The sequence below is a fragment of the Anthonomus grandis genome, chromosome 13, assembly GCF_022605725.1.
Source record: "Anthonomus grandis grandis chromosome 13, icAntGran1.3, whole genome shotgun sequence".
Taxonomy (NCBI): Eukaryota; Metazoa; Arthropoda; class Insecta; order Coleoptera; family Curculionidae; genus Anthonomus; species Anthonomus grandis.
The window spans coordinates 8,444,812-8,467,026 of NC_065558.1; the positions used below are offsets into that span (position 1 = coordinate 8,444,812).

A 22,215-nucleotide genomic window follows, 5' to 3' on the forward strand; every position below is an offset into this window, starting at 1 on the left:
ATATATCTCATGCTTTAAAAATGATTTTGAAAAACTGCACTTAGATTGTTTCTGCAATGAAGACAAATTAACATTTTAGTAAATTAATTTTATTATTACAAAGGTTTAGAAATCTTAAAGTTTAACTTAATTATAGGTATTTATTCAAATCTTTTTACTTTTTAGCTTTCTCTGGTTTATGAGCATGAGTGTTTAAAATTTTTTTGTAATAGTATTCACTAGACTCCCAACGCAACAAAGTTACTAAGTTATCCATTTTAATGGCTCCTATTGGTAGTGGACCTTTTTATGCCTTATCAATTGGTAGTTTGATTATTTCCTTGCATGTTTTTGGTTGATGAAAATCACTAACTATGCCAGGTGAATCCATCTATAAATTCAGAATCCTTGACAACATCATTCTCTTCATGAATCAAGTGATGGTACCGGGAAACTGAAAACTGTACCTTCTGGCTTCTATTTTTTTTCTTTTCACAACATAACTTATATATACATAACATTTAATTTGTTCGTATGTTTTGAACACATATATTTTGCTCTCCATATTTTGTGCTTTTCCTGCGCTCACAGTAAGTTTTAATGTCTGAGTATTACATCATTGGAAATTTGAAAGTCGGCAGTTTTAGTGGATGTGTTGATAAGCGAACTGTGCATTTGCTCTTTAATATTCACAAAAGAAGCTTGATGGCCGGTTAAAGTGTGTATCATGCTAAAATTATTTCCATTGTTAACCGGATTGCCCAGATAAATATGGTATGCAGGTGTTTCTGCTAGGCTCCTGGGCCTATTTTCGGACTGTATTATTGTGGTTGTTCAGTTGAGTTGTAATTGTACAATTATAGAGTAACGGTGTTGCCGTGCCAGACAATTACAACTGAGAATAGCCTGAAAAATTAGGTCCCTTAATGTCCCTATTTACAGTGGGCTCAACTGCAAACAAAAATAAAGGAATATCAATTTAAAAATTGGTTTAGCTTGTTGCCGCGCCTAGCAATTTTTACTAATGAACTTTACGAAAAATAAAAAGCTCATTAAAAATGGAGTGTGATGTGTGTAAAACTAAAATTAAACCACTTTTCCAATGTGACACATGCAGAAAAGGAATATGTAAGAATTGTGGGAATTTGTCAGCATCGGAAGTGAAGGTCCTAGATCTAAAAGGTGAGAGAATTTTATGATTTGATTGCACTGAATGTCAAAGATTTAAACCTCACAAACTTCTTCAAGGAACCATAGAGGATAAAAATAAAATAATAGAAAGCAAAGAAGAAATAATTGCCCTACTACAACAAAAAATAGAAAGTCTTGAATCCAGTAAAAGTGAAGCTCATGTATTAAATTCCTTACAATACAGTGATATGCTTAAAAAGCCATTGAATCGTCAAAAACAAACAAATATTCCTAGCCTTATTATTAGGCCAAAAAAACACCAGAACATAGAAAAAATAAAGGAAGACGAAGAAGAGAAAGAAGATAAATCCTGCCGAGTTAAAGATTAGTGTAAATAGTATTAAAAGTACAAAAAACGGCTATATTCTAGTTAAATGCCAGGGAAAAAATGATATAGATATACTTAAAAAGGAAGCAGAAGAAAAATTGAACGGCTACAACATAGAGGTGACAAAACTAAGAAATCCCCGCTTCAAGATAATTGACTATAAAATAAATGATAAAGACGATTTAAATAGTGAATTTGTAGAGGCCAGAATCCGGGAACAAAATCATTTTATTGCAGCAATGGACCACCTAGAAATAACTTTGTTTAAACTAAATAAAAAAAGAGATTCTTATACTATCTACGGAAATTGTTCAGCCAAATTATTTCATAAGTTAATTGCAGTAAAGAAACTATATATAGGATGGCAGCGTTACCCAGTATTTGCAGATATAAGTGTACCTAGATGTTTTAAATGCCAAGGATTTTTTCACAAAAATACGGAATGTCCTAATGAGGTCTTTTGTGAGTATTGTTCGGAGAAACACGCAGTTAAGTGCCCAAAAAACCAAAAAAAATGGATCAATTGTATTCATGCAAACGCAAAGTTTAATTTGGAGCACAATATAAATCATGCCGCAAACGCCAAAACTTGTTCGTCTTTTGAACATCAAATCACGCTTTTGAAAAACAAAATTGACTATGATGGAAGTTATGGCGAATAATACGCAAGAGGTAGAAGTGCTACAAGAACTGGACGTTTTAGATAATGCGGATCAACACAGTACGGACTGTGATTATGTAAGCAAAAAAATTAACATAGGTTCCAAACTATAATGGGGGAGACTGTAACCAGAATGATGGGGTGGTTATTTATATAAAAAATAATTTAGACATAAACAAAGTAGAAAATATAAAACTAATTAAGGGAATTACTTTGATTAGGATAACTTTTGCTATAACTGATGTACAATATGGCATAACGTGTATATATAGACCTCTCTCGACGGTAGTATCGTCTTTTCTCGAAATGACCTGGAAAATTATTTATTACGTGAATGTAATCAGCAAACAGAAATACTTCTGGGAGATATAAACATAAATATTCTATCTGAAAATTCAGCTGATACAAATAACTACCTAGCTCTCTTGATGTCTTACGGATTCTACTCCCTTATAACTGGTCCTACACGGGTCACATTAACATCAAGGGCCTGTATTGACCACATTTTCCTTTAAAAAAAATTTTTGGAAAACGAAAATAAACATCTTTCTTTTATTTTGGAAACTGACGTCACCGATCACTATCCTGTGTTGCTTAATTTTGCTAGAGACGAGGTTCGGACAGGTAATGTTTCCAATAATATAAAAAATAAATCTATAAAAATATTAAACAATGAGAAGGCAAACAATTTACTTATAAAACAAAATTGGGAAAACACTATCTTAAATATTAATGATGTCGAAATTGCAACCAACATTTTATATAATGTTGTCGAAGATATTATACAAAGCTCTGAAGAGACAAAAATATTAAAACAAAAAATTATTAAAAAAATAAAACCTTGGATAACTGCTGCTATTATATGTTCAATAAAAAATAGGGACAAAATGAAAAGAAAATTGAATAAAAATTATAGTTTGGAAAAAGAACAACAATATAAAACATACAGAAACTCATTGCGTAAAATAATAAATAAATGTAAAAATGACTATTACAAAACAAAAATTGAGGAATCTAAGAATAATATGAGCAAAATGTATAAAGTTATAAATGAGGTTACAAATCAAATTACTACTAAAGGAAATGACATAATAAAAATAAAAAATAATAACAAAGAATTTTCAAATAACAAAGACATGGCAAACTTTTGTAATCAGTATTTTATAAACGTACGAGTAAATATGCAAAACCAAATAAAAAAACCAAAAAAACAATTCAAAATTAATCATAACAGTGTATCTTCAATGTTTTTAAAACCAACTAATAGGAATGAAATAATTAAACATATTTTTTCGTTAAAAAACAATTCCGCGCCTGGAATAGATACTATTAGCTCAAAATTTATAAAAAAATTTAATATTTACCTTATTGTATGTAATGCTCCACAATAATTTTTCTCACATCACCAGAGACGGTTTTTAAGCGACCCATTTTAAGTTAATTCTGAGATTCAAAAATAACAACTTTACAGCAGGTAAATCGATATTTAACTGATAAAATAAATGCGAAACAAGAATGTTGCTATATTTATGCACATTGTCTAAATAAACAAACATGAAGTTCCTTACTCTGCATTGGCATTCTTATGATATCTCGGTATAATTATAAATAATACAAAGGCATGTACTTAAAAGTAAAGAAATAATATGGAATAAATAAAGGACCAAATAATATTTTTGAAAACATCGCTTGTTGCTATATTTATGCACAATACTATATAACTACAACTATATAAAATACATACTTATATAAAATTACTCAATTTTTCTTGGGTACTAATAATTATTGGACCTTTCAGAGTGACGTGGAGAAGGAACGCCAACTGAGAATCCAAAAGTTACACACCATATTGTCCGGAGAGGTTTCCATAGAGCTGCACCTGCAATTTTTGATCAGATCGAACCATGCGGACTTGTTGATATTGAAGCAGACTAAGGAAACGGTCAGAGTGAGCATCTGTCATACCGCCACTGTTATCGCAAACGCTTTTATGCACAGTGGCACCACCAGCGATCAATTTTTGAGGTAAGAAACCGATGAAACATTATTAATTTGTATTATTTATTAAGAAATTCAATTATCTGAAAGAAATTCGACATTACTTCTTAGCTTCAAGCAGGCTTTCGAAATATGAAGTAATTAAAAAAAAATTTCATTATTTGTAGACTTAACTGATAAACTAATTTCCAGTTCTATTTAAGGCTTATAAAGATTTCTTTTATTCCATTTAATTTTTTGTTTGTTAATTTTTTTACATATTTAAATAGAAAAAAAAACATTAATTAACAAATAAATTATATTATTTTCAGCCTTTATATACATAGGAAACAGTCACTTATAAATTGATAACATCGCTCTAATGCTAATATTTAAAGGACTTATATGTAAAATTCGAATGTAAATATAAAGAAAATAATAGCATAAGTTTTTATAGTTAAACAATTTAAGTATTTTTATTACCGATTTTCCAACGTTAGCTGTATCAAGAGAGAAACTAAAAAAGCATTTATTAGAGAATTTTCCTAACTTATTGGAAACAAATAAATGACGCTTTCTACTTACTCTTCCTCTCCCTCTTCTTCTTTAGGGATAACTTGGAATGGTTGGCGAGAGCGACAAACTGGGCCAAACTAACAGCCACAGCATCCCTTGGGGTCATACACAGGGGTCACGAGAACGAGGCTTTGACCCTAATGCAAAGTTATTTACCGAAGGAAGTGGGGCCGAGTTCTGGCTACTCCGAGGGCGGCGGTCTTTACGCTTTAGGGCTGATCCACGCCAACCATGGCGCCAATATTATCGATTACCTGTTGGGACAATTGAAAGATGCACAGAACGAGGTAAAAATTCGATTATTTTTTTTGGCGGTATATTAGTGCGTGCATATACTTATTCCATTGTATCTAAATATTTTCTATAGAGCAACTGAAAAAATTACAAAATGTACGATTGAAAATACTTATGAATAGTCTATTTAAATATCTATCATATGCAGTAGTACCCAAAAGTAGATAGGCAAAGTATTATTTTCATGTAATTGTTTAAAGATTTACCCACAGGTCCCCTAGATTTTAAATTATTGTTATTTGTAAGGCGGTCTATAAAAATATACCAGTAAATTTCAGTTATACTCTATTTCAGAAGTGTATAGAGCAATAAACTGGGGAATTCCGTTCTGTTTGGCTACATTTCGTGGTAGTTCATAGGCGCAGGTACTTATAATATTTATGAATTTAATTTTCACGGATTAAATGCCTTTATTTTGAAAGAGATTAAATACTAAATAAATACTTTTAATCCTTTTGTATAGGTACCTATCTTTTAACGCTTTGTAACATGCAAAAATGGGGTCAGGTAATATATACAGACTATAAATACTTTTAAATCATATTTTAAACGTTAGTAGTCACTGCTACGCTGTAGTGTAATCACAATATTATTATCCCAATATTTAAAAAATGGAGGTATTCAGTCCAACGAAAAGATGTACTAAAAATTCTCCACTATCGCTGAGTGAAAAAGTTATTATTTTAAATGTACATGATTGCATAAAACACGATTACCCTAGTTTTACTGTGCAAGAAATTGTTGAAAAATGTTCTCGAATGAGTGGAATTGGAAAGTCCACCATTTTCAAATTGTTGCGGGAAAGAAAAGTAGCAGGTCAAGTGGAATCTCCCAAGCAAAAGCCAGGACGACCTACAAAAGTCCTTGATGAAAATGCTAAATGTATATTTCGAAGAAAAGTTCACTCTTTTTATTTTAAAAAGGAAATACCCACCCTAGACAAAATTTTAATGGAGCTTGGCCGAGATGACAGTATTCCGTTGATAAGTAGAAAACTTTTATGGAAAACTTTAAAAAATATGGATTTTGCCTGGGACAAGCATAACCGCAAAGCACTTTTACTGGAGAGCGACGAAATTGTTTGTTGGAGACGACAATACTTGAGAAGTATCAAGCAGTACCGCAGGGAGCAAAAGAAAGTTTTTTATCTTGATGAGACGTGGATTAACGAAGGTTATATAGTCCAAAAAATGTGGCAAGACAAAAATATAACCAGTGCTCGCCAAGCTTTCATAGAAGGCCTGTCTACGGGTATTAAAGTACCTTCGGGAAAAGGAAAAAGACTTATAATCACACATATTGGAAGCGAAGAGGGATTTTTAAAAGAAGGTCTGCTAACCTTTGAGTCGACTCGCACAGGAGATTACCATGAAGACATGAACTCAGACGTTTTCGAGGACTATTTTGGTGAAATGATAAAATTTCTTCCGGCTAATTCGGTGGTGGTTATGGATAACGCAAGCTATCATTCACGGCGAATAGAGAAGACGCCAACTTCAAGTTGGAGAAAGCAAGAAATTATCGATTGGCTGACTGCAAAAGGTATTGCGTTTGAAGCAAATTTGATAAAAAAAGAACTGCTGGCAATAGCAAACTTACACAAAACTCGTTTCTTGAAATACGCCGTGGAAGATATAGCCGAAAAATATAATATAACTGTACTGCGCTTACCGCCATATCATTGCGAACTAAATCCTATAGAACTGATATGGGCGCAGGTAAAAGGATTTGTAGCAAGACAAAACACGACTTTTAAAATGAAAGATGTTAAGCTACTGTTTGATCAAGCCATTACGGAAGCGACACCAGAGAATTGGCGAAAAGCAGTCCAGCATGTAATTAAGCAAGAGGACAAAATGTGGGATCTTGACAACCTCATCGATCAGACAGTCGATCCTTTAATTATAATGTCAAGAGGTGATGACAGTTCGTCAGATGACGAAGAAGACTACAATCTATTATAATTTAAAATTGTTATACACTGTTCAAAAAGTGCCAGATCCAAAAGTGACATTTTCAACTGTTTTACTCTACATATTATGTTCAATAAATTTGTGAAAAAAATATATTATTCCATTTAAACAAAAGTAACTTTCTAAAATAAAATAGCATTTAAGTACATTAATTATAAGGTAAAAAACAAGTCCCAGTTGCACGCCTTTGGCGAACCGTTTTCAATGTTTATCAGTGGGTAACAATGGGCATAACTCATAAATTGACCCAAAACCGGGTGGCACTACCTGCAATCAACGAAAAGAAAGAATTTTACATTGAAACTAATACCCAACTAAGGTAGTGGCATAAAATATTGGTGGATCACCAGGTACTACTTTTGCATACCTAATGAGGTTTTATTGCTCTACACACTTCTGAAATAGAGTATAAATATTTTGCTCGCTATCAGATAAAGCAATAATATAAATATAGCTGGTCAAAAGTAGATAGAGACAAAAACAATTTTGGAATTATTTTTTGTCTAGATATTTATAAAATAAAATTAGTATAGTATTGCTTCTCTTTCACTCAAGGTGCAACATGCCACGCGGAATTAGATTCTCTCTTGATTTAAGACAACGCATTATTAGCGCATATCGCGCGAGTGATCGTCAAATTGATATTGCGTAGATTTAATGTTAAAATGTTAAAAGAAAAGCTGTTGACTGGTCGACGAAAAAAATGGACATTAGAGCTGTACGCAAATTAAAACAAATTAGCCAGAATAACCCTTTCATGACTTCTTGTCAAATTCAGATAGAATTACAGGCTCTAGGGATTTGTAATGTGTCCTCAAGGACTGTAAGACGAAGGTTGGTAGAAGAGAATCTATTTGTACGTAGGCCAGCAAAAAAACCATTGCTTTCAAAAAAGAATCGCTTAGCCCGATTGGAATTTGCCCGTCAGCATATACACTGGACAAAGCATGAATGGAAACGTGTTTGCTGGAGCGACGAATCGAAGTTTAATTTGTTTAATTCCGATGGAATTCAATATGTTCGACGTCCAGCGTTTGAATCCCAAGTACACAAAACCCACAGTTAAGCATGGAGGTGGATCAGTGATGGTTTGGGGTTGCTTCAGGGATATTCTCAGAGATGTTATGTTGCCCTATGTTAAAGACAATTTACCATTGCGATTCCAATTCCAGCAAGATTGACTGAAGACTGAGGCAGCTGCCAATGCAGTAGATAGCCAAGAGCAGCTAGATGTTGTCTTGATAGATTGTGCTTTTGATCGGGTTGACCATGGGCTGTTGGTGAATAAGTTGGGTAAATTTGGTTTCTCGCTGAAAGCATGTAGGTTTATGGTATCTTATCTTACCGGAAGGCCTCAGCAAGTTAAAGTTGGTAAAAAATTGTCAAAAATATATATAGTAACATCTGGGGTGCCTCAGGGCAGTAACCTTGGGCCTCTTATTTCTAATTTTTCTGAACGATTTGCCAAACTGTATAAAGCATGCTAGATGTCTCGTGTTTGCTGATGGTTTAAATTATTTATGCACATAACATCTCTTATTGATTGCCTTATAGATAAATGTCAAATTCTAACCTTCACCAGAAAAATGCAATTTATAAATTTTGATTACAAAATTGATTAAGTAAAATTTGAGTTAGTTCTCTAGTATTTGTAGTGTGAGCAATATTATGGAGAGTATGGAAACATTTATCCAAAGAGGTTCTAAATTTACTGTATATACATAAAAATAGAAAAAATTTTTGATAAATCTTAATATCGTAAAATCTATTTAAATTTTGCAGTTTTACCTACCTTATATGTATGAGAAACAGATTTTTGCGTTGCTTCACCGGTCCTTGGACGTTTACGGGCTATCAGTTTTGACGAGATTAGCCCCGCTAAATATAAGTCTTGTTTCTCCTTATCTGCTAGTTTATTAAAAGTTTCTAAAACCGATTGCCTAGTTTGCTGAGATAAATTTAAGAAGCACCGTCGTGGACCGTGGATAAACACAATCACTTCCGACCACTATTTTCGGCACGACTTTTTTAGCAGTATTTACGTATTGATCTCCACTAGCCCTTGAAATTTTTACATTAACATTTCTGGCCCATTCATGTCCACGCCTTGGATGTTTTTGAACCTTTTTTAACATTTTCTGCCTTTTGTGGTTGTTTCCGGACACGTAATTTAGTCTTACGTATCCCCCTATGTGTTCCAGGTTCACCTGCTTCAGTTGGAACACATTCACTTTCCGAACTTTGAAAAGGTTCCGACTCTGAATCTTGCTCCGACATGGCCTATTTAAAAGCTAGACACGTACTTTAAAGATAAACAATAAATTAATTAACGATGAACGAGCCAAAAGCATACTATACCGGTTAAAGCGGCACGGCGGTTCCAGATGTGTGTCACATTCTCACGCAAGCAAGTCCCCACCACTATGCGAAATTTGGTGCAATAATCAGGACTTGCCTGTTTCTTGATCCAAATTGGTTAAACGGGCAAGTCCTTTGCCTTTATATCTTTCACTATATGCCAGGGACTTGCCTGATTCTTGCACCAAAAGACGCGCAATTTTAATTTATGTGGGTTGATATGTCTAACTCATTTTATGAGGAAAATGGACTTGCCCGGTTCTTGCATCAAGGGCTTCAATTAATAAGGTCACCATTAAGTCATTTTTTATTTACATTTTCTTTCAACAAATGAATAGCAATGAAAATTTTAAAAATTAGTTTAGAAATTCGAAAGAGAGAAAATCCTTGAAAACTGACATCAAAACGTCGTTAGGGAAAGAAACCCGTTAAAATTAAGAAGTGCCAAAAATAAAAAAAGAAATTACTTGAATTGCTTTAAAAACCGACCTTCTCAAACTTGACCAATGACATGAAATTAATAAAAATAATTAAAAAAGTATTTAAAAAAAATAATAAATAATAAATATTTAGTTTTAAATGGCTGCTAATGTCTGATACAGGGAAAGTGAAAAGGCAGAAATAAAATGAGAAAATACTTTAAATGCCTGGAAAAATCTTTCAACTTTACTAACGTTAGTTTTTAATCCTTTTAAGGATTCTGTTATTTTTCTATGTAATTTGACCTCATTTCTCAAGACTGTTAAGGGTAAATAAAAAAAAAACTCGTTTTACTATATAGATTTTATTTTTATTTGCTACCCTCATATGACTTAGTTAAAATATCAATAATTTATATAATTATTAAAAAAAAAGTACAGAGATATACTGTTTCGGGTCTGTTTATAATATATGTTTAATTACTTAAATCAAGGTTATTTCGATCTTAATTATTTATCAAGTAATCAAGGCCAGACTGTAAAGAAATAGGGACGCTGCTCCAGTCACACTGAAATAAGGTGATCCTTCTGTTTTCGACGCACACCCTTAGTGATTATGTAATGAACGAAATAAAATAGAAACGAAATAAGAAGAGACACAATTTGACGTAAAAGGAAAAAGAATGACTCGACTTACCCTAGTAATAAATGAAGTAAAGGATGTTGATATAAGGAACACCCCAATCAGCTTTCATTCATAATCGACAAAGACGTGATGCACTTCGGTATTATATTGCATGAGGTTTAGGTACCGATTCAATAATTGCCGTGGTACTACTGCTTTCCGGTATCGCACACCTGTTCCGTATTTTGGCGGATGACCTCGATCAAATAGCTTACTCTTCTCGCCCCGAGGGGTCCATAAGGTAAAGTAGGATAAAAGAGCAAGGCTTTATGGAAGGAACATTGGAGTAAGAGAGTAAGGAAATGTAAGATAGGTCGAGTTTAAAATATTAACAATTTACCAAGAAACGCGTGTGTTATACCGGGTGAACTTTTATATGCAAAATCAATGTAAATAAACCAAAATAAACAAAGTATTACCGAACTAATTATTAAATAACTTAAACTTTAAAGAAAACTTATGTTAAGTTAACTAAAAATAAGTAAAATTAGCAAAAAGTAATAAAAGAATAGAGAACGAAACATATACATTTATTTATCTAATAGATATATTTATACTGTTTTTCTAAATAAAGCTTTAGCAGATCCATCAATAGGCAAATTGGCAGAGGTTACTTATGAATAAAACAAATTCTTTTTAAGAATTTTTACTATACATTATAAGGAAAATTATTCATGGATTATTGTGAAATTACCCTTTTACTGTTAAAGGGGCGCTTAGTATCATATGAATTGTTGCAAAAAAAACCTGATTTCGAGGCTTCAAAAGCCATTAAGATGGTTTTCAAAAGACAAAAAATCATAATGGTTGGTCTACTAGTTTAACATTTATTTCCTGCTATTGTGGAACAGAGGTACAATTTTTTTTTTTAAATTGTTTTTTAGATGGTTAGACATGGAGGATGTCTAGGTTTAGGTTTGGCCGCCATGGGCACCCACAGACAGGACGTTTACGAGCAATTAAAGTTCAATTTGTACCAAGACGATGCGAATACTGGCGAAGCAGCCGGTATTGCCATGGGAATGGTGATGTTGGGGTCGAAAAACGCTTCGGCTATCGAAGATATGGTTGCGGTGAGTAAATATGAATCCAAATAGGTTTTTAAGTTAAGTTAATGTACAGGGTGTTCAAAATCAGTCTTTTCTATAAACATGTCTCCTAAAATGCATCATGTTTATAGAGAAACAAAATCTTATTTTGACACCAACAATACCGCCTTAAAACCGAATTTTGTGATACCCTGTATATTGCTTTTATAATAAAGTGAGCGTTTTTTAAGGATTTAGTGGAATTTCGTGCAAGTTTAGATCATTCTTTAGGGAGTTATGAGTGTAATGGAAGGAGAGAATTTTTTTTACCTCAGTCTTTGACCGCCTATAAATAAATCCACATGAAGAATACTGAGTTGAAATATTGTTTTATAATTAAAATGAAGTTTTCTCAACGATTGAATGGAACTTTGATCAAATTTCAACCATTTTTGAGGAAGTTGATGAATTTTTTTTGCAATGAAAAGAGGAAAATTTCACCACTATTTTTGACAAAAGTTTTTAGGGTCAATTGGGGTAATTGTGGACGATATTTAATGTTTTGACTTGCTAAACGATTTTTGTGGACATCACGCATTATGTTATATATGTAAATTAGCAGTCACATAGCTTATAGTATCTTCTTTGATAATTACTAGTGGTTTTCTGTAATTAGAAGTCACATTAAGATAAAAAAAAATATATTCAACATGCTTGTCCGTTTACATCTACGACCCTACTCTTTAGGGGTAATTGTAAACAAGCATCTCTTGACACATTTACTTTACCAGAAAAAAACCTAGGGCAATTGTAAACGAACTATATAAAGTCGTGTTTACATTTACCCCAAAATATTGTCAACATTGTTGAAAAGCATTTTTGATGCATCCCAGGATTTAAGACCAGTCACTTTGATTTTCGTTAATTTTTCATCCACAGCTTCAATTAAACACATATATTTAAAAAGAGTAGTCTTTCTCTTTCCACCTTTGAACTGCACAAGAATAAATTTCCCTGTGGGCACTCGACTGTTTTAAGCTCTATATTTTGTTTTTCCGGTTCTGCCCAATCTATTTCATCATCAGTATCACCTAGACTTATTTCTCCATCAGAACTTTCCGACTCTGCAACTGGTTCACTTCTCATTTTTTTCAATTTCGGCTCTAACTTTTTGTTGTCCGTTTTCAGATTAGCCATTTTTTTTCCTTTATTTTTCTTCTTCTCTTCTGCTTCTCTTAGTCTTTCCAAGACTTGGTTGATTATTAATACCTCTCCATATCTTTGTTGCTTTAATCTCGGCATGACTTGTTTGTTCTCTTCAACAATATCTTCACGGCGGCTGAGTGTCAAGAAAATATTGGTAATTTCTGTCGATTTACTGATAGACGATGACGTCGATGGTTGTGGACTATGAGTAGATGCCACTAATAATTTTTGGTAGTCAGTTGACGATGTAGAAGGTTGCTGTCGGCTTTCAGCTGATGACACTAAATGATGTTGACTACAACATGATGAAGTTAAAGGCATTTGATCGTCGACCGTGGGTAGAAGTGGGTTTAGTATAGAAATTGCAACAACAGTTGATTTAGAGGATACTGGTTGGATAATAATAGCATCGGATGTTACAGATTTCGGAACTTTGAGGGTAGCTTCGTATTTGGCCGTGAAGTCTTCTGGTGTAAATTCATTTTGTGGGAATTTGTTTCGATCAACTGGGTATACGCCAGTATTTTTAAATCCAGATATAATATTGCTAGAAACCATAGACTCTTGCCAAGTAATGCCAAGTAATTCGGTAAATTTTTCCTTAGTTAGCCGTCCACACCCTCGTCCCATGTGTTCCTTACCAAACTTCACCAATTGTTTATTCCAGTTCACCTTTAAGGGTCCGAAGACACACTTGTCCAAAGGCTGAAGCTTATTCGTAAGATGGCTTGGAAACTTTATCAAAATAATATTATTGTGCATTGCCTCTTCAATAATTCTGACGCTCATATGACTGCTGTGACCATCATACAACAGTAGAGCTGCTTGATCTAGAAGGTTTTGGGAAGTTCTTAAATCTTTAATGTGAGGTATAAACCCTGTCGTAAACCACTGGAAAAATTGCGGCTCCTCCATTCATCCATAAGTGGAGGCCGCATATAGAGTCCTGAATAGGCACTATTGGAAGTCCAACGAGCCTGAACTCCAGCTCCCTTGAATACGATGAGCGGTGGAAGTGCTTTTCCATCGGCAGAAACATATCCTAAGACTGTCGTCGACTCTCTTCCAGAGCCTCCAGATATCCGGCACAGGGCCTTTCCTTTCTCTCCAATTGCCCTAATACGATAGGGATCATTATTAAAACCTGACTCGTCAGCATTAAAAATAAAGCTTCCTTTATCATCTAAATAATTTTCATCAATGATTCTTTTCAGGTCATCAAAAAAATGGTAGACGATCTCAAGTTTTCTAGCATCCTTCCGCAGTTTTTGCAAATGTTCCGGTTTCTTAAGAGACAGTTCAGGATGTCTTCTCATGAATTAGTAGTACCAGTCTTCTCCCGGTACTCCATTTTTAAATGGTATTCTTAAACCTTATGCATTTACATACTTTCCAACCAGTTGTCTAAGTTCTGCTTTGTCACATGGCAGACCCATCGCAGTACGTGCCAATAAACACTTCACTATTTCATTTTCGATATCTGAGGATAAAACTTGGGAACGTCCACCCTTTGTCACATTTAATGGAGTCTTTCTTCCTCCTATCCTTTGGTAAATAACTGATCTGGGAACACCATAGAACGTTTCTGCTTGACGATACGTTTTATTTTTATTCTGGACATCTGCAACGGCATTCCCAACATCTTCAGTTGTATAAGAAGGTGCTTCTTTTTTCCTTACATCAGTACGAGGCATCTTTACACTGCAACAAGACAAAGAAATTACTCATTTTACATAAATTATAGGCGAGACACTAATTTTATTATGTTTACAATTACCCCAAAAGTGTGTTTACATTTCCCCCAAGAACAAATTTATTAGGGGAAAATGTAAACACTGAATTATTTTAGTGATTACAAAATGTGTTGACAGACATTTAGGCGTAAAATAGACACAATAGTATAACAAACAATGTCCAAATGAAATATCTAACTTACCTCGATGATTTACATTCGAAAACTTCAGTGCCGAAATTCAACATAAAACCACCAAACACATCAAATTGCATCAGCCAACTAATGCAAGAAGAGCACAAACAGGAGTAAAATTTCGAGGGAAACCGAGTTCGCCCGACGTCGGCACGACTCGAATAGTGAGCTTCGCGCCAAATTTGAAATCTAAATGTGGTTGTGTTTCTTATTTTAGATGTGTCTACAATTACCCCAGTTTACATTTACCCCAATTGACCCTATATCAAGAATATTGACCTGACCTTTGGTTTTTTAATTAAAATAAACGTTCCTGGTGCAACATGCACGTGGTTACAACTCCCATATTAAGAAAAATTGAATTATTATTTTTCTGTTCCTTAAAGGAAATGAAGTTTCTTTAACGGTTTAGTAGAACCTTTACCAAATTTCGACCATTTTTTGAAAAAGTTATGATTTTTTCTTGTACTCAAAATAGAAAAATGTCACCACCGTCTTTGACATCTTGGAAAAAAATATATTACGAATATTGACTTGAAATGTTGTTTTTAAATTGAAATCGAACTTTTCCTTAAAATATACGATGAAACTTTACGTAAGTGGGCCGTTTTTGAGCTAGCCATAAATTTCTTTGTACTGAAAATGGCGAAATTGCACCATCATGTTTGAGGGCTTCAAAGAAATTCCATATTAAGAGTATCCGCTTGAAATATTGCTCTTGAATTAAAATGAGGTTTTCTGATGAATTAGGAATGGAATTTTGAGCAAATTTAGACTGTTCTTAAGGGAGTTATAAATATTTTCACCACTATCTTTGACAGGTTGTAGAAAATTCTATATTAATAATTTTTACTTTTTTTAAGTTAAAATGAAGTTTCCTTAATGATTAAGTCGAACTTGCGCAATTTTGGATCATTTTTCAGGGAGTTTTCAAAGATTTTTTTTTAAACTGAAAATTGCGAATTTTCACCATTATCTTTGACAACCTATAAAAAATTCCTTATTAAGAGCATTGGCACGAAATAGGCTTTTCAAGTTATATTGAGGTTTTCTTAACGATTTACTGTAATTTTGAGCAAATTTGGACTATTTTTGAGAAAGTTAGTATTTTTTTTTGTACCGAAAATGGGAAAATGTCGCTAGCATCTTTAACAGCCTACAAAAAATTCGTTTTTTAAAGTATTGACATAAAATATGCTTTTTAAAATAGAATAAGACCGACGTAACGATTTAGGGGAACTTTGCGCGAATTTGGACCATTTTTAATGAAGTTATGAATTTTTTTGTACGGAAAATGGATTTTACCATTATTTTTAACAGCATATAAAAAATTCCAACAAAATTAAGGGTATTGAATATGCATTTTTAGTTTAAATAAGGTTTTTGTAATGATTTATTGTTATAGTAATTTTGGGGCATCTTTGAACAATAGTGAATATTTTATTCAATATATTTCAATGGTATTTTAGCATTTAAAAAATATTATATCAACTAGCGGGGAACAATAGTTTTACATACTCAAAAATAATATTTTAGAAAAGTTATATTTATTTAATTTGAAGTGTAAATCTATGTGTTAATATTTGGTTCATTGAAGGGTTTCTCATTTGTATGGTTTTTATTTATTTTTTTTTGGTTGCTTTATAATGTAATAGTTCAATATTGTAAATAAATGTACTGATACGCGACATCTAGTGTAAAGTCGGTTAATGACCTTGTAAAAAAATAAGAACTCATAGGTGGCGTTAGCTAGTCTTCGCTTTAAATTTTAAGCAATTTACTGGAATCAGGTTGTTTCTCTCTCTCTCTCTCTCTCTGTGACTAACGTGATTTTTCTGTTTTGTTTGTCTTTGTCCTTGGTCACGTATGCTATGCTCAACTTTTTCCTGCAATTTGAATACTTTGCCTTTTGGGATTAGATTGATTTCCGAACTCGTTGTAACCTACAGCTAAGCAAGGCAACGTTGTATTATCCATTCTTGTAAAACTGGGCCTGTGTTCGATTATCCATCGAAGAGATACCCAGAAATTGCGTTTTGGCTTTCTTTTTACATGATGTGGTCTTCAGGTTAACAAGTTCAATTGCTCGAGGTTTGGATTCGACCTCAAGGCGACACTAGTCGTGTAATGTGAGGAATGCCTTTAATACACTTCATAAAAAAACCCTCCAACATCTTGAGAGTCTTAAGTAAGGTCTTATGCAGTGTCTTTAGGTTTATCAGGATTCCTTGCCTCTGCCAACCCACCACCAATTAAAGTTCTCTAGACTGATAAGCTGCCGTTAGCATATGTATGTGCCACTCTATTAAAGACTTAAAGACATCGGTCAGTTTTTATTGAAAGCAAAAATCTAATAAAAAGTGGTTACACACTGTTAAACAAATAGTTTTTATTTGACATTTTTTAATACGTCGTCAAACTTTTAAAATTACGTTTGGCGTTTAAAAAGTGTCAATTTAACAGTTAAAAATTTTATTGAACGTTTTGTTTGTCTCAGTCTGGGCTTTTCTTCATTTTTTTGTCCTTCCCCAGGAAGCTGGGATTCCTAACAAATCTAGTAGATTTTTTTAGACCAAATTCATAATTCAGTTCCTATAAATTGAGACGTCCTCAAGTAAATAATTCCGAACTCAACATAAAACCTCTAAAATCCTTCATCAGAGCCTCATTACTCAAAGATTCTTCTCCTCTCGATCTCCGACAAATTAAATATCGACTTGAGGCGAATTGAAAAATAAAAAATTAAAAGTATCAGCCGTAATCCTCCTCCTCCTTCTCCTCCTCTTCATCCTCGGACACTTCGAATTCGAATTACGAACGGCGGTGCCAAATTGAAGGGAATAATGCGATAATGGGTGCGGGGGTGAAAAGTCCCTTCCGTTAAAAAATCGCTTTGGGGTTCTTAATTTCCGATTGGAAGAATTTTTTCGTTCCACGAACTGGGGTAATCCCCGAGGGACATCGGGAAAAAGTCGAGGGCATTAAGGCCGTATAATGATGGATTTTATCTTTTATCTGACTTATACCGGGACTATTTTACAGGTTTAAAATACCAAGCCGCTCTTATTTATTCACTTAATTAAAGAAATAGTAGAGATTTAAGGCAATATTGACTAATTTGTCTAGATTTTCTTTTTTAAGTTTGCTATTATACATCGAGATTCGATTGAAAAACTAGAATAGTAGTAGTAATTTTTTATTAATGTTTTTATGAAAAAAATTCGAGATCATGAGATACAGTGCAATTTGCCCCATAATCTCTCTGAAAAATGATCCAAATTTGCTGAAATTTCCACTAAATCTATTTGTTGTAATTTGGAAACAATATTTAAAGTCAATATTCTTATAGGCTGTCAAAAGATTATGGTAAAATTTCCCCATTTTCTCTGCAAGTTTCTTCAAAGTTCCACTAAATTGTTAGAAAAACCTTATTTTTAAATTAAAAGTAATATTTCAAATTAAAATCCTAATTAAGGAAGTTTTTACAAGCAGCCAAAGAGGGTGATGAAATGTTCCTATTTTCATTACAAAAAATCATAACTCCCTTAAAAATGCTCCAAGTCGTTAAGAAAAACTTGTTTTTAACTTAAAAAGCACATTTCGTCTTAAGATTCTTCATCAGGAATTTTTTATAGGCTGTCAAAGATGATAGGGAAATTTGCCACATTCAGTACAAAAAGGTGTAGACATAATACATATTTTAAAACCAGAATTTTGTAATTTTTTTAACAATCCTGAAATATCGGTACATAGTGTGATGTCATTTTGTAAAAATTAATTTTACTTTTATTATAAATTGCCAAATAATGAGAGTGATTCTTAAGATGTGAAGAAAATGAATTGGTCAAAGTATCTTAATTTAGTTAAAAAGAATTTTATGCCAAAGGCTATCAAAACCCTTCATAAAATTTTATAGACCCAAGCATGTAACAATTTTATTTTTTACATCTTTACGAACATTATTTATCAAACTTCGAATACACAATAAAGAAAGCTAGCTGTATATCTTACATTTTTTTTAAATAACATCGATAATGTGCAAATTGGTCTCAAATCATTAGATCTTACGAGGATTGATTCCAAAGAAGAAATTTACCAATTTTTTACCATTTTATTTGCCTAAAAGTCAAAGGTTAGGCAAAAAAACACACTATAACTATCCCAATTTACCATATTAATAAATTTAAAAAAAAATTATAGATGTGGAAAAGATATCCTTAATTGACTAAAAAAATACGCTTTTAAAAATTTGTTCAAGTATTTTTTAAAATATTACTAACTACTTTTGTACCTTTAGTAGTCTAAAAAAAAGGGTTAAGTGCTTTTTAAAATCAAAAGTTCCTTAATTACCTCGATGCATATAAAATTACTTTAAGTACCTAAAAATTTTAAAATTGAAGGGGTTAGAATCATAAGGGTCTAAGTGCGTCTGCCACTGTCTTGAGATAATTAAGGTTAAAGTTAATTGATTATTGTAAATTTGATTTAAATGCTTTTGAAATGGTTTTTGTATAAAAGAATGTGGTTTATGTAACTATTTTAAATACCGTATACTAGAGATTAAAAGAATCTAAAGTTCACTGATTTTATGTCACTTGGATCCTTATGGTTCTGAGCACTTTGGAAAATTTTAGTCAGGAAAAAAGCTACAATTCCATTTTTATAAAAACTTACACTTTATTATACAACAAATTATCGAAATTTACAGCAAAACCTATCTAAAATATGTCTTACCATCGTAATCTGACACGATACTATCGTTGTCTTCATCCAGTTCTGTATTTTCTTCATCGTTAACCAGAACCGTCTTCTGACTTTTTTTCTTGGAGCTTTTCTTTCCTTTGATCTCATGTGGCATATTTAAATAAAAATCATGACAAATGGGTGAAATAAAAGGTTTTCAATTCAAAAAACCTGTGATTAATTTTTTCTAGACAGGAAGATTGCACCAGATACATAAAAAATTTTGCAATGTTTTTGTTTTTGTTCTGGCCCCCACATTGATCACTATAGCAGATTAAATGGGTGACAGTACTAGGAAGACTTTTAACATACTAAAAAAAAAAAACAGGATAATAGCCAATGACCTACTTTTATAATATTATTTTGCAAAACTCACCTTAAGTAAGCAAGAACCTATCTCCTGTGAACCTCTCTGAGCTATTGTTTCATTCCAAATAAACATCTGTGATATTCCACTAACCATAACATGGATGCAAAAATTGTACGTCTACAACTGTCGTAAATAGTACACCTTGCTTGTGGTAACTACTGGCGTAGGTAAGGTTTTTCAAATCAAAGCAAACCACTCGAGTTTTTCCTAAACTTTGCATCCCATACTCAATATCAAGTTTTTTTTGAGTTTTGACACTTTCAACTTTTCTAATATGTAAGTCGTATTCTATTTTATATTGTTTCTGGGACTCCGTCCCGTTTTTTATTAAACGGTCACATGTATGGCATGTATCCGAATGGGGTTTGTGAAACTTCAAGTTAAATTCAGTACAAAATATGTGCCTATAATAAGGACTGCTTTACAGGCTCTTTATCTAATTGAGCACACCACTCGGTATATAGGGTGTATATTTTGGAAACCTTCAAGCCTTCAGGAAGTAACGGGTATTAGCATTTTGGGATCTGGAATAATGATTTTTGTAATGCGGAAAGGTTTGTATGTGTTTTAATACATTTTCACGTTGAATTTCATCAATTTTTGTCGCTGGCGCGTGACGACCGCGCTTATCAAGTTCTATAAAACCGTGGCTATCCTTCTTTAAGCAGACAGTTCGGTACCTCTTGTTTGAGATGTCAAACGTTTTAAAAAAAAAAAACTCCTTGCAAACCCGAAAGCCTAACAGTTTAACGACGACAGAAACTTTTTTGTTAGAAGTAGCTCCACTATTTTTTCTTTTTCTTTCATTTTTATCAATCCATGATGCTAAATACTGTGTTTGTGCATCATAGCTTGGCATGTCATAGAATTTAGTGAATAGAGTTAGTCTTTGTTCATCTGAAATTTTATTACAGTCATATCTACAACTATGGTCATATGGTTTTAATTTTTTTTCCGCGATTTTTTCGCATCTTACTGTCTCATATTCTTTTCCCTGCTTTCTCAAACGTTTTATTTTATTTCTCTTCCATTCATCAACATTTCTTGCTCTTTTTTTAGCTCGTTTTGGAGAAACTGCAAGTAAAAGACATTTTTGTAAAACTTTTTGACACTAGTTTCATATAATTCACTATTAAAATCTCTATAATTGTAGCAATCCCCACCAGAAATCTAGATAAGAAAGTTACATATTGAAAGAACCTTCTTGAGTGAACTTTAATAGTGAATAGTTATATGAATAGTGAATAGCTTTATATAGAATTAGTTTTTAGTGTTCATTATTATTATGTATACATAGTTAATATTTTTGATGGATAAGTCTCTGTGGTGGATTTTGGAGTATGTGGCGACGTGCGGGGGAGGCGCGGGGCTGCTGATGGGGATTCCTGATGGATGAACGCGATATTTTGCGGGATGACGACACGCGTAGCGCCCTGGTTGATGATAATTTTATCGGGATAAATAATTTTGTTTCTGCTCATTTGAACGTAAGGTCCTTAAACACAGGCCTTGATGAATTTAAAAATTATGTATTTTCTTATGCGTTTGATATTCTAGGCCTTTCGGAAACTTGGTTGTCTTCAAATTGTGATAGTAATTTTTATAATATACCGGGCTATAATTTCGTGAGAGAGGATAGAGTTTGCATTGGAGGGGGAGTTGGATTTTATATAAAAAAATCGTTACAATTTTCTCGAATAATATTCGACAATGTCAATTCTCCAGATTTTGAACATATGAGTGTTGGGTTTGAAGTGAGTGGTAAGCGGGTTTTGGCCCTTACTATATATAGACCACCTTCTGGAAATACCGTCACTTTTTTGATACGTTAGAAAATGTACTGGCGCAAGCAAAGACGCTTTGCGATTATATTTTGTTACTTGGTGATATAAATATTAATTTACTAAATGAAAATCTGAATACAAGAAACTTTAAAAATGTTTTAAATGTCTTCAACTTAAAACAATTAATAACTGAACCTACACACCATAATTTATTGACAAATGGGTCAAGTCTTATTGATGTGATTATTTCAAGTCAAGAACTTGAAGTGATAAAAGCCGTTTCTACACCTGTGTGAAGAAGCCTAACCGACCATAATTTAGTATACGCCATATTAAATTTTCCAAAAATACAAAACAAAGTAAAACATTTAAAATACCGTAATTATAAAAACATTAGTCCCGAGGATTTTCGCAGAGACGCTGAGCAAATAGAACGGAATTTATTTCACAAACAGTATTGATACAAAATTAGATATTTTTAATAGAAATATATTAAATTTAATAAATAAGCACGCTCCACTTCAACAAAAATTAGTTAAAGAGAAAACTGTTATGCCCTGGATAACTGATAACATAAAACTTTTAATGCGTTTAAGGGATAAGGCACACAAGAAATATTTAAAAAACAAAACTTTGGGTAACTTAGAATATTATAGACAGTTTTACAGAATTTTATAAAACATGCTATTACACGGGAGAAAACTACTTATTTTAGG

General features: G+C 32.8%; 1 protein-coding gene across 1 annotated transcript in view; it reads left to right on the forward strand.

Annotated features, from left to right (window-relative positions):
• LOC126743935 (26S proteasome non-ATPase regulatory subunit 1) overlaps nucleotides 1–22,215 on the forward strand; it is a 232,747-nt gene that overhangs the window by 2,207 nt on the left and 208,325 nt on the right. Inside the window, exons 6-8 of the mRNA XM_050451217.1 lie at nucleotides 3,958–4,184; nucleotides 4,747–4,999; nucleotides 11,326–11,514. Coding sequence (XP_050307174.1) covers nucleotides 3,958–4,184; nucleotides 4,747–4,999; nucleotides 11,326–11,514 — 669 coding nt within the window. The remainder of the gene's footprint in view (nucleotides 1–3,957; nucleotides 4,185–4,746; nucleotides 5,000–11,325; nucleotides 11,515–22,215) is intronic.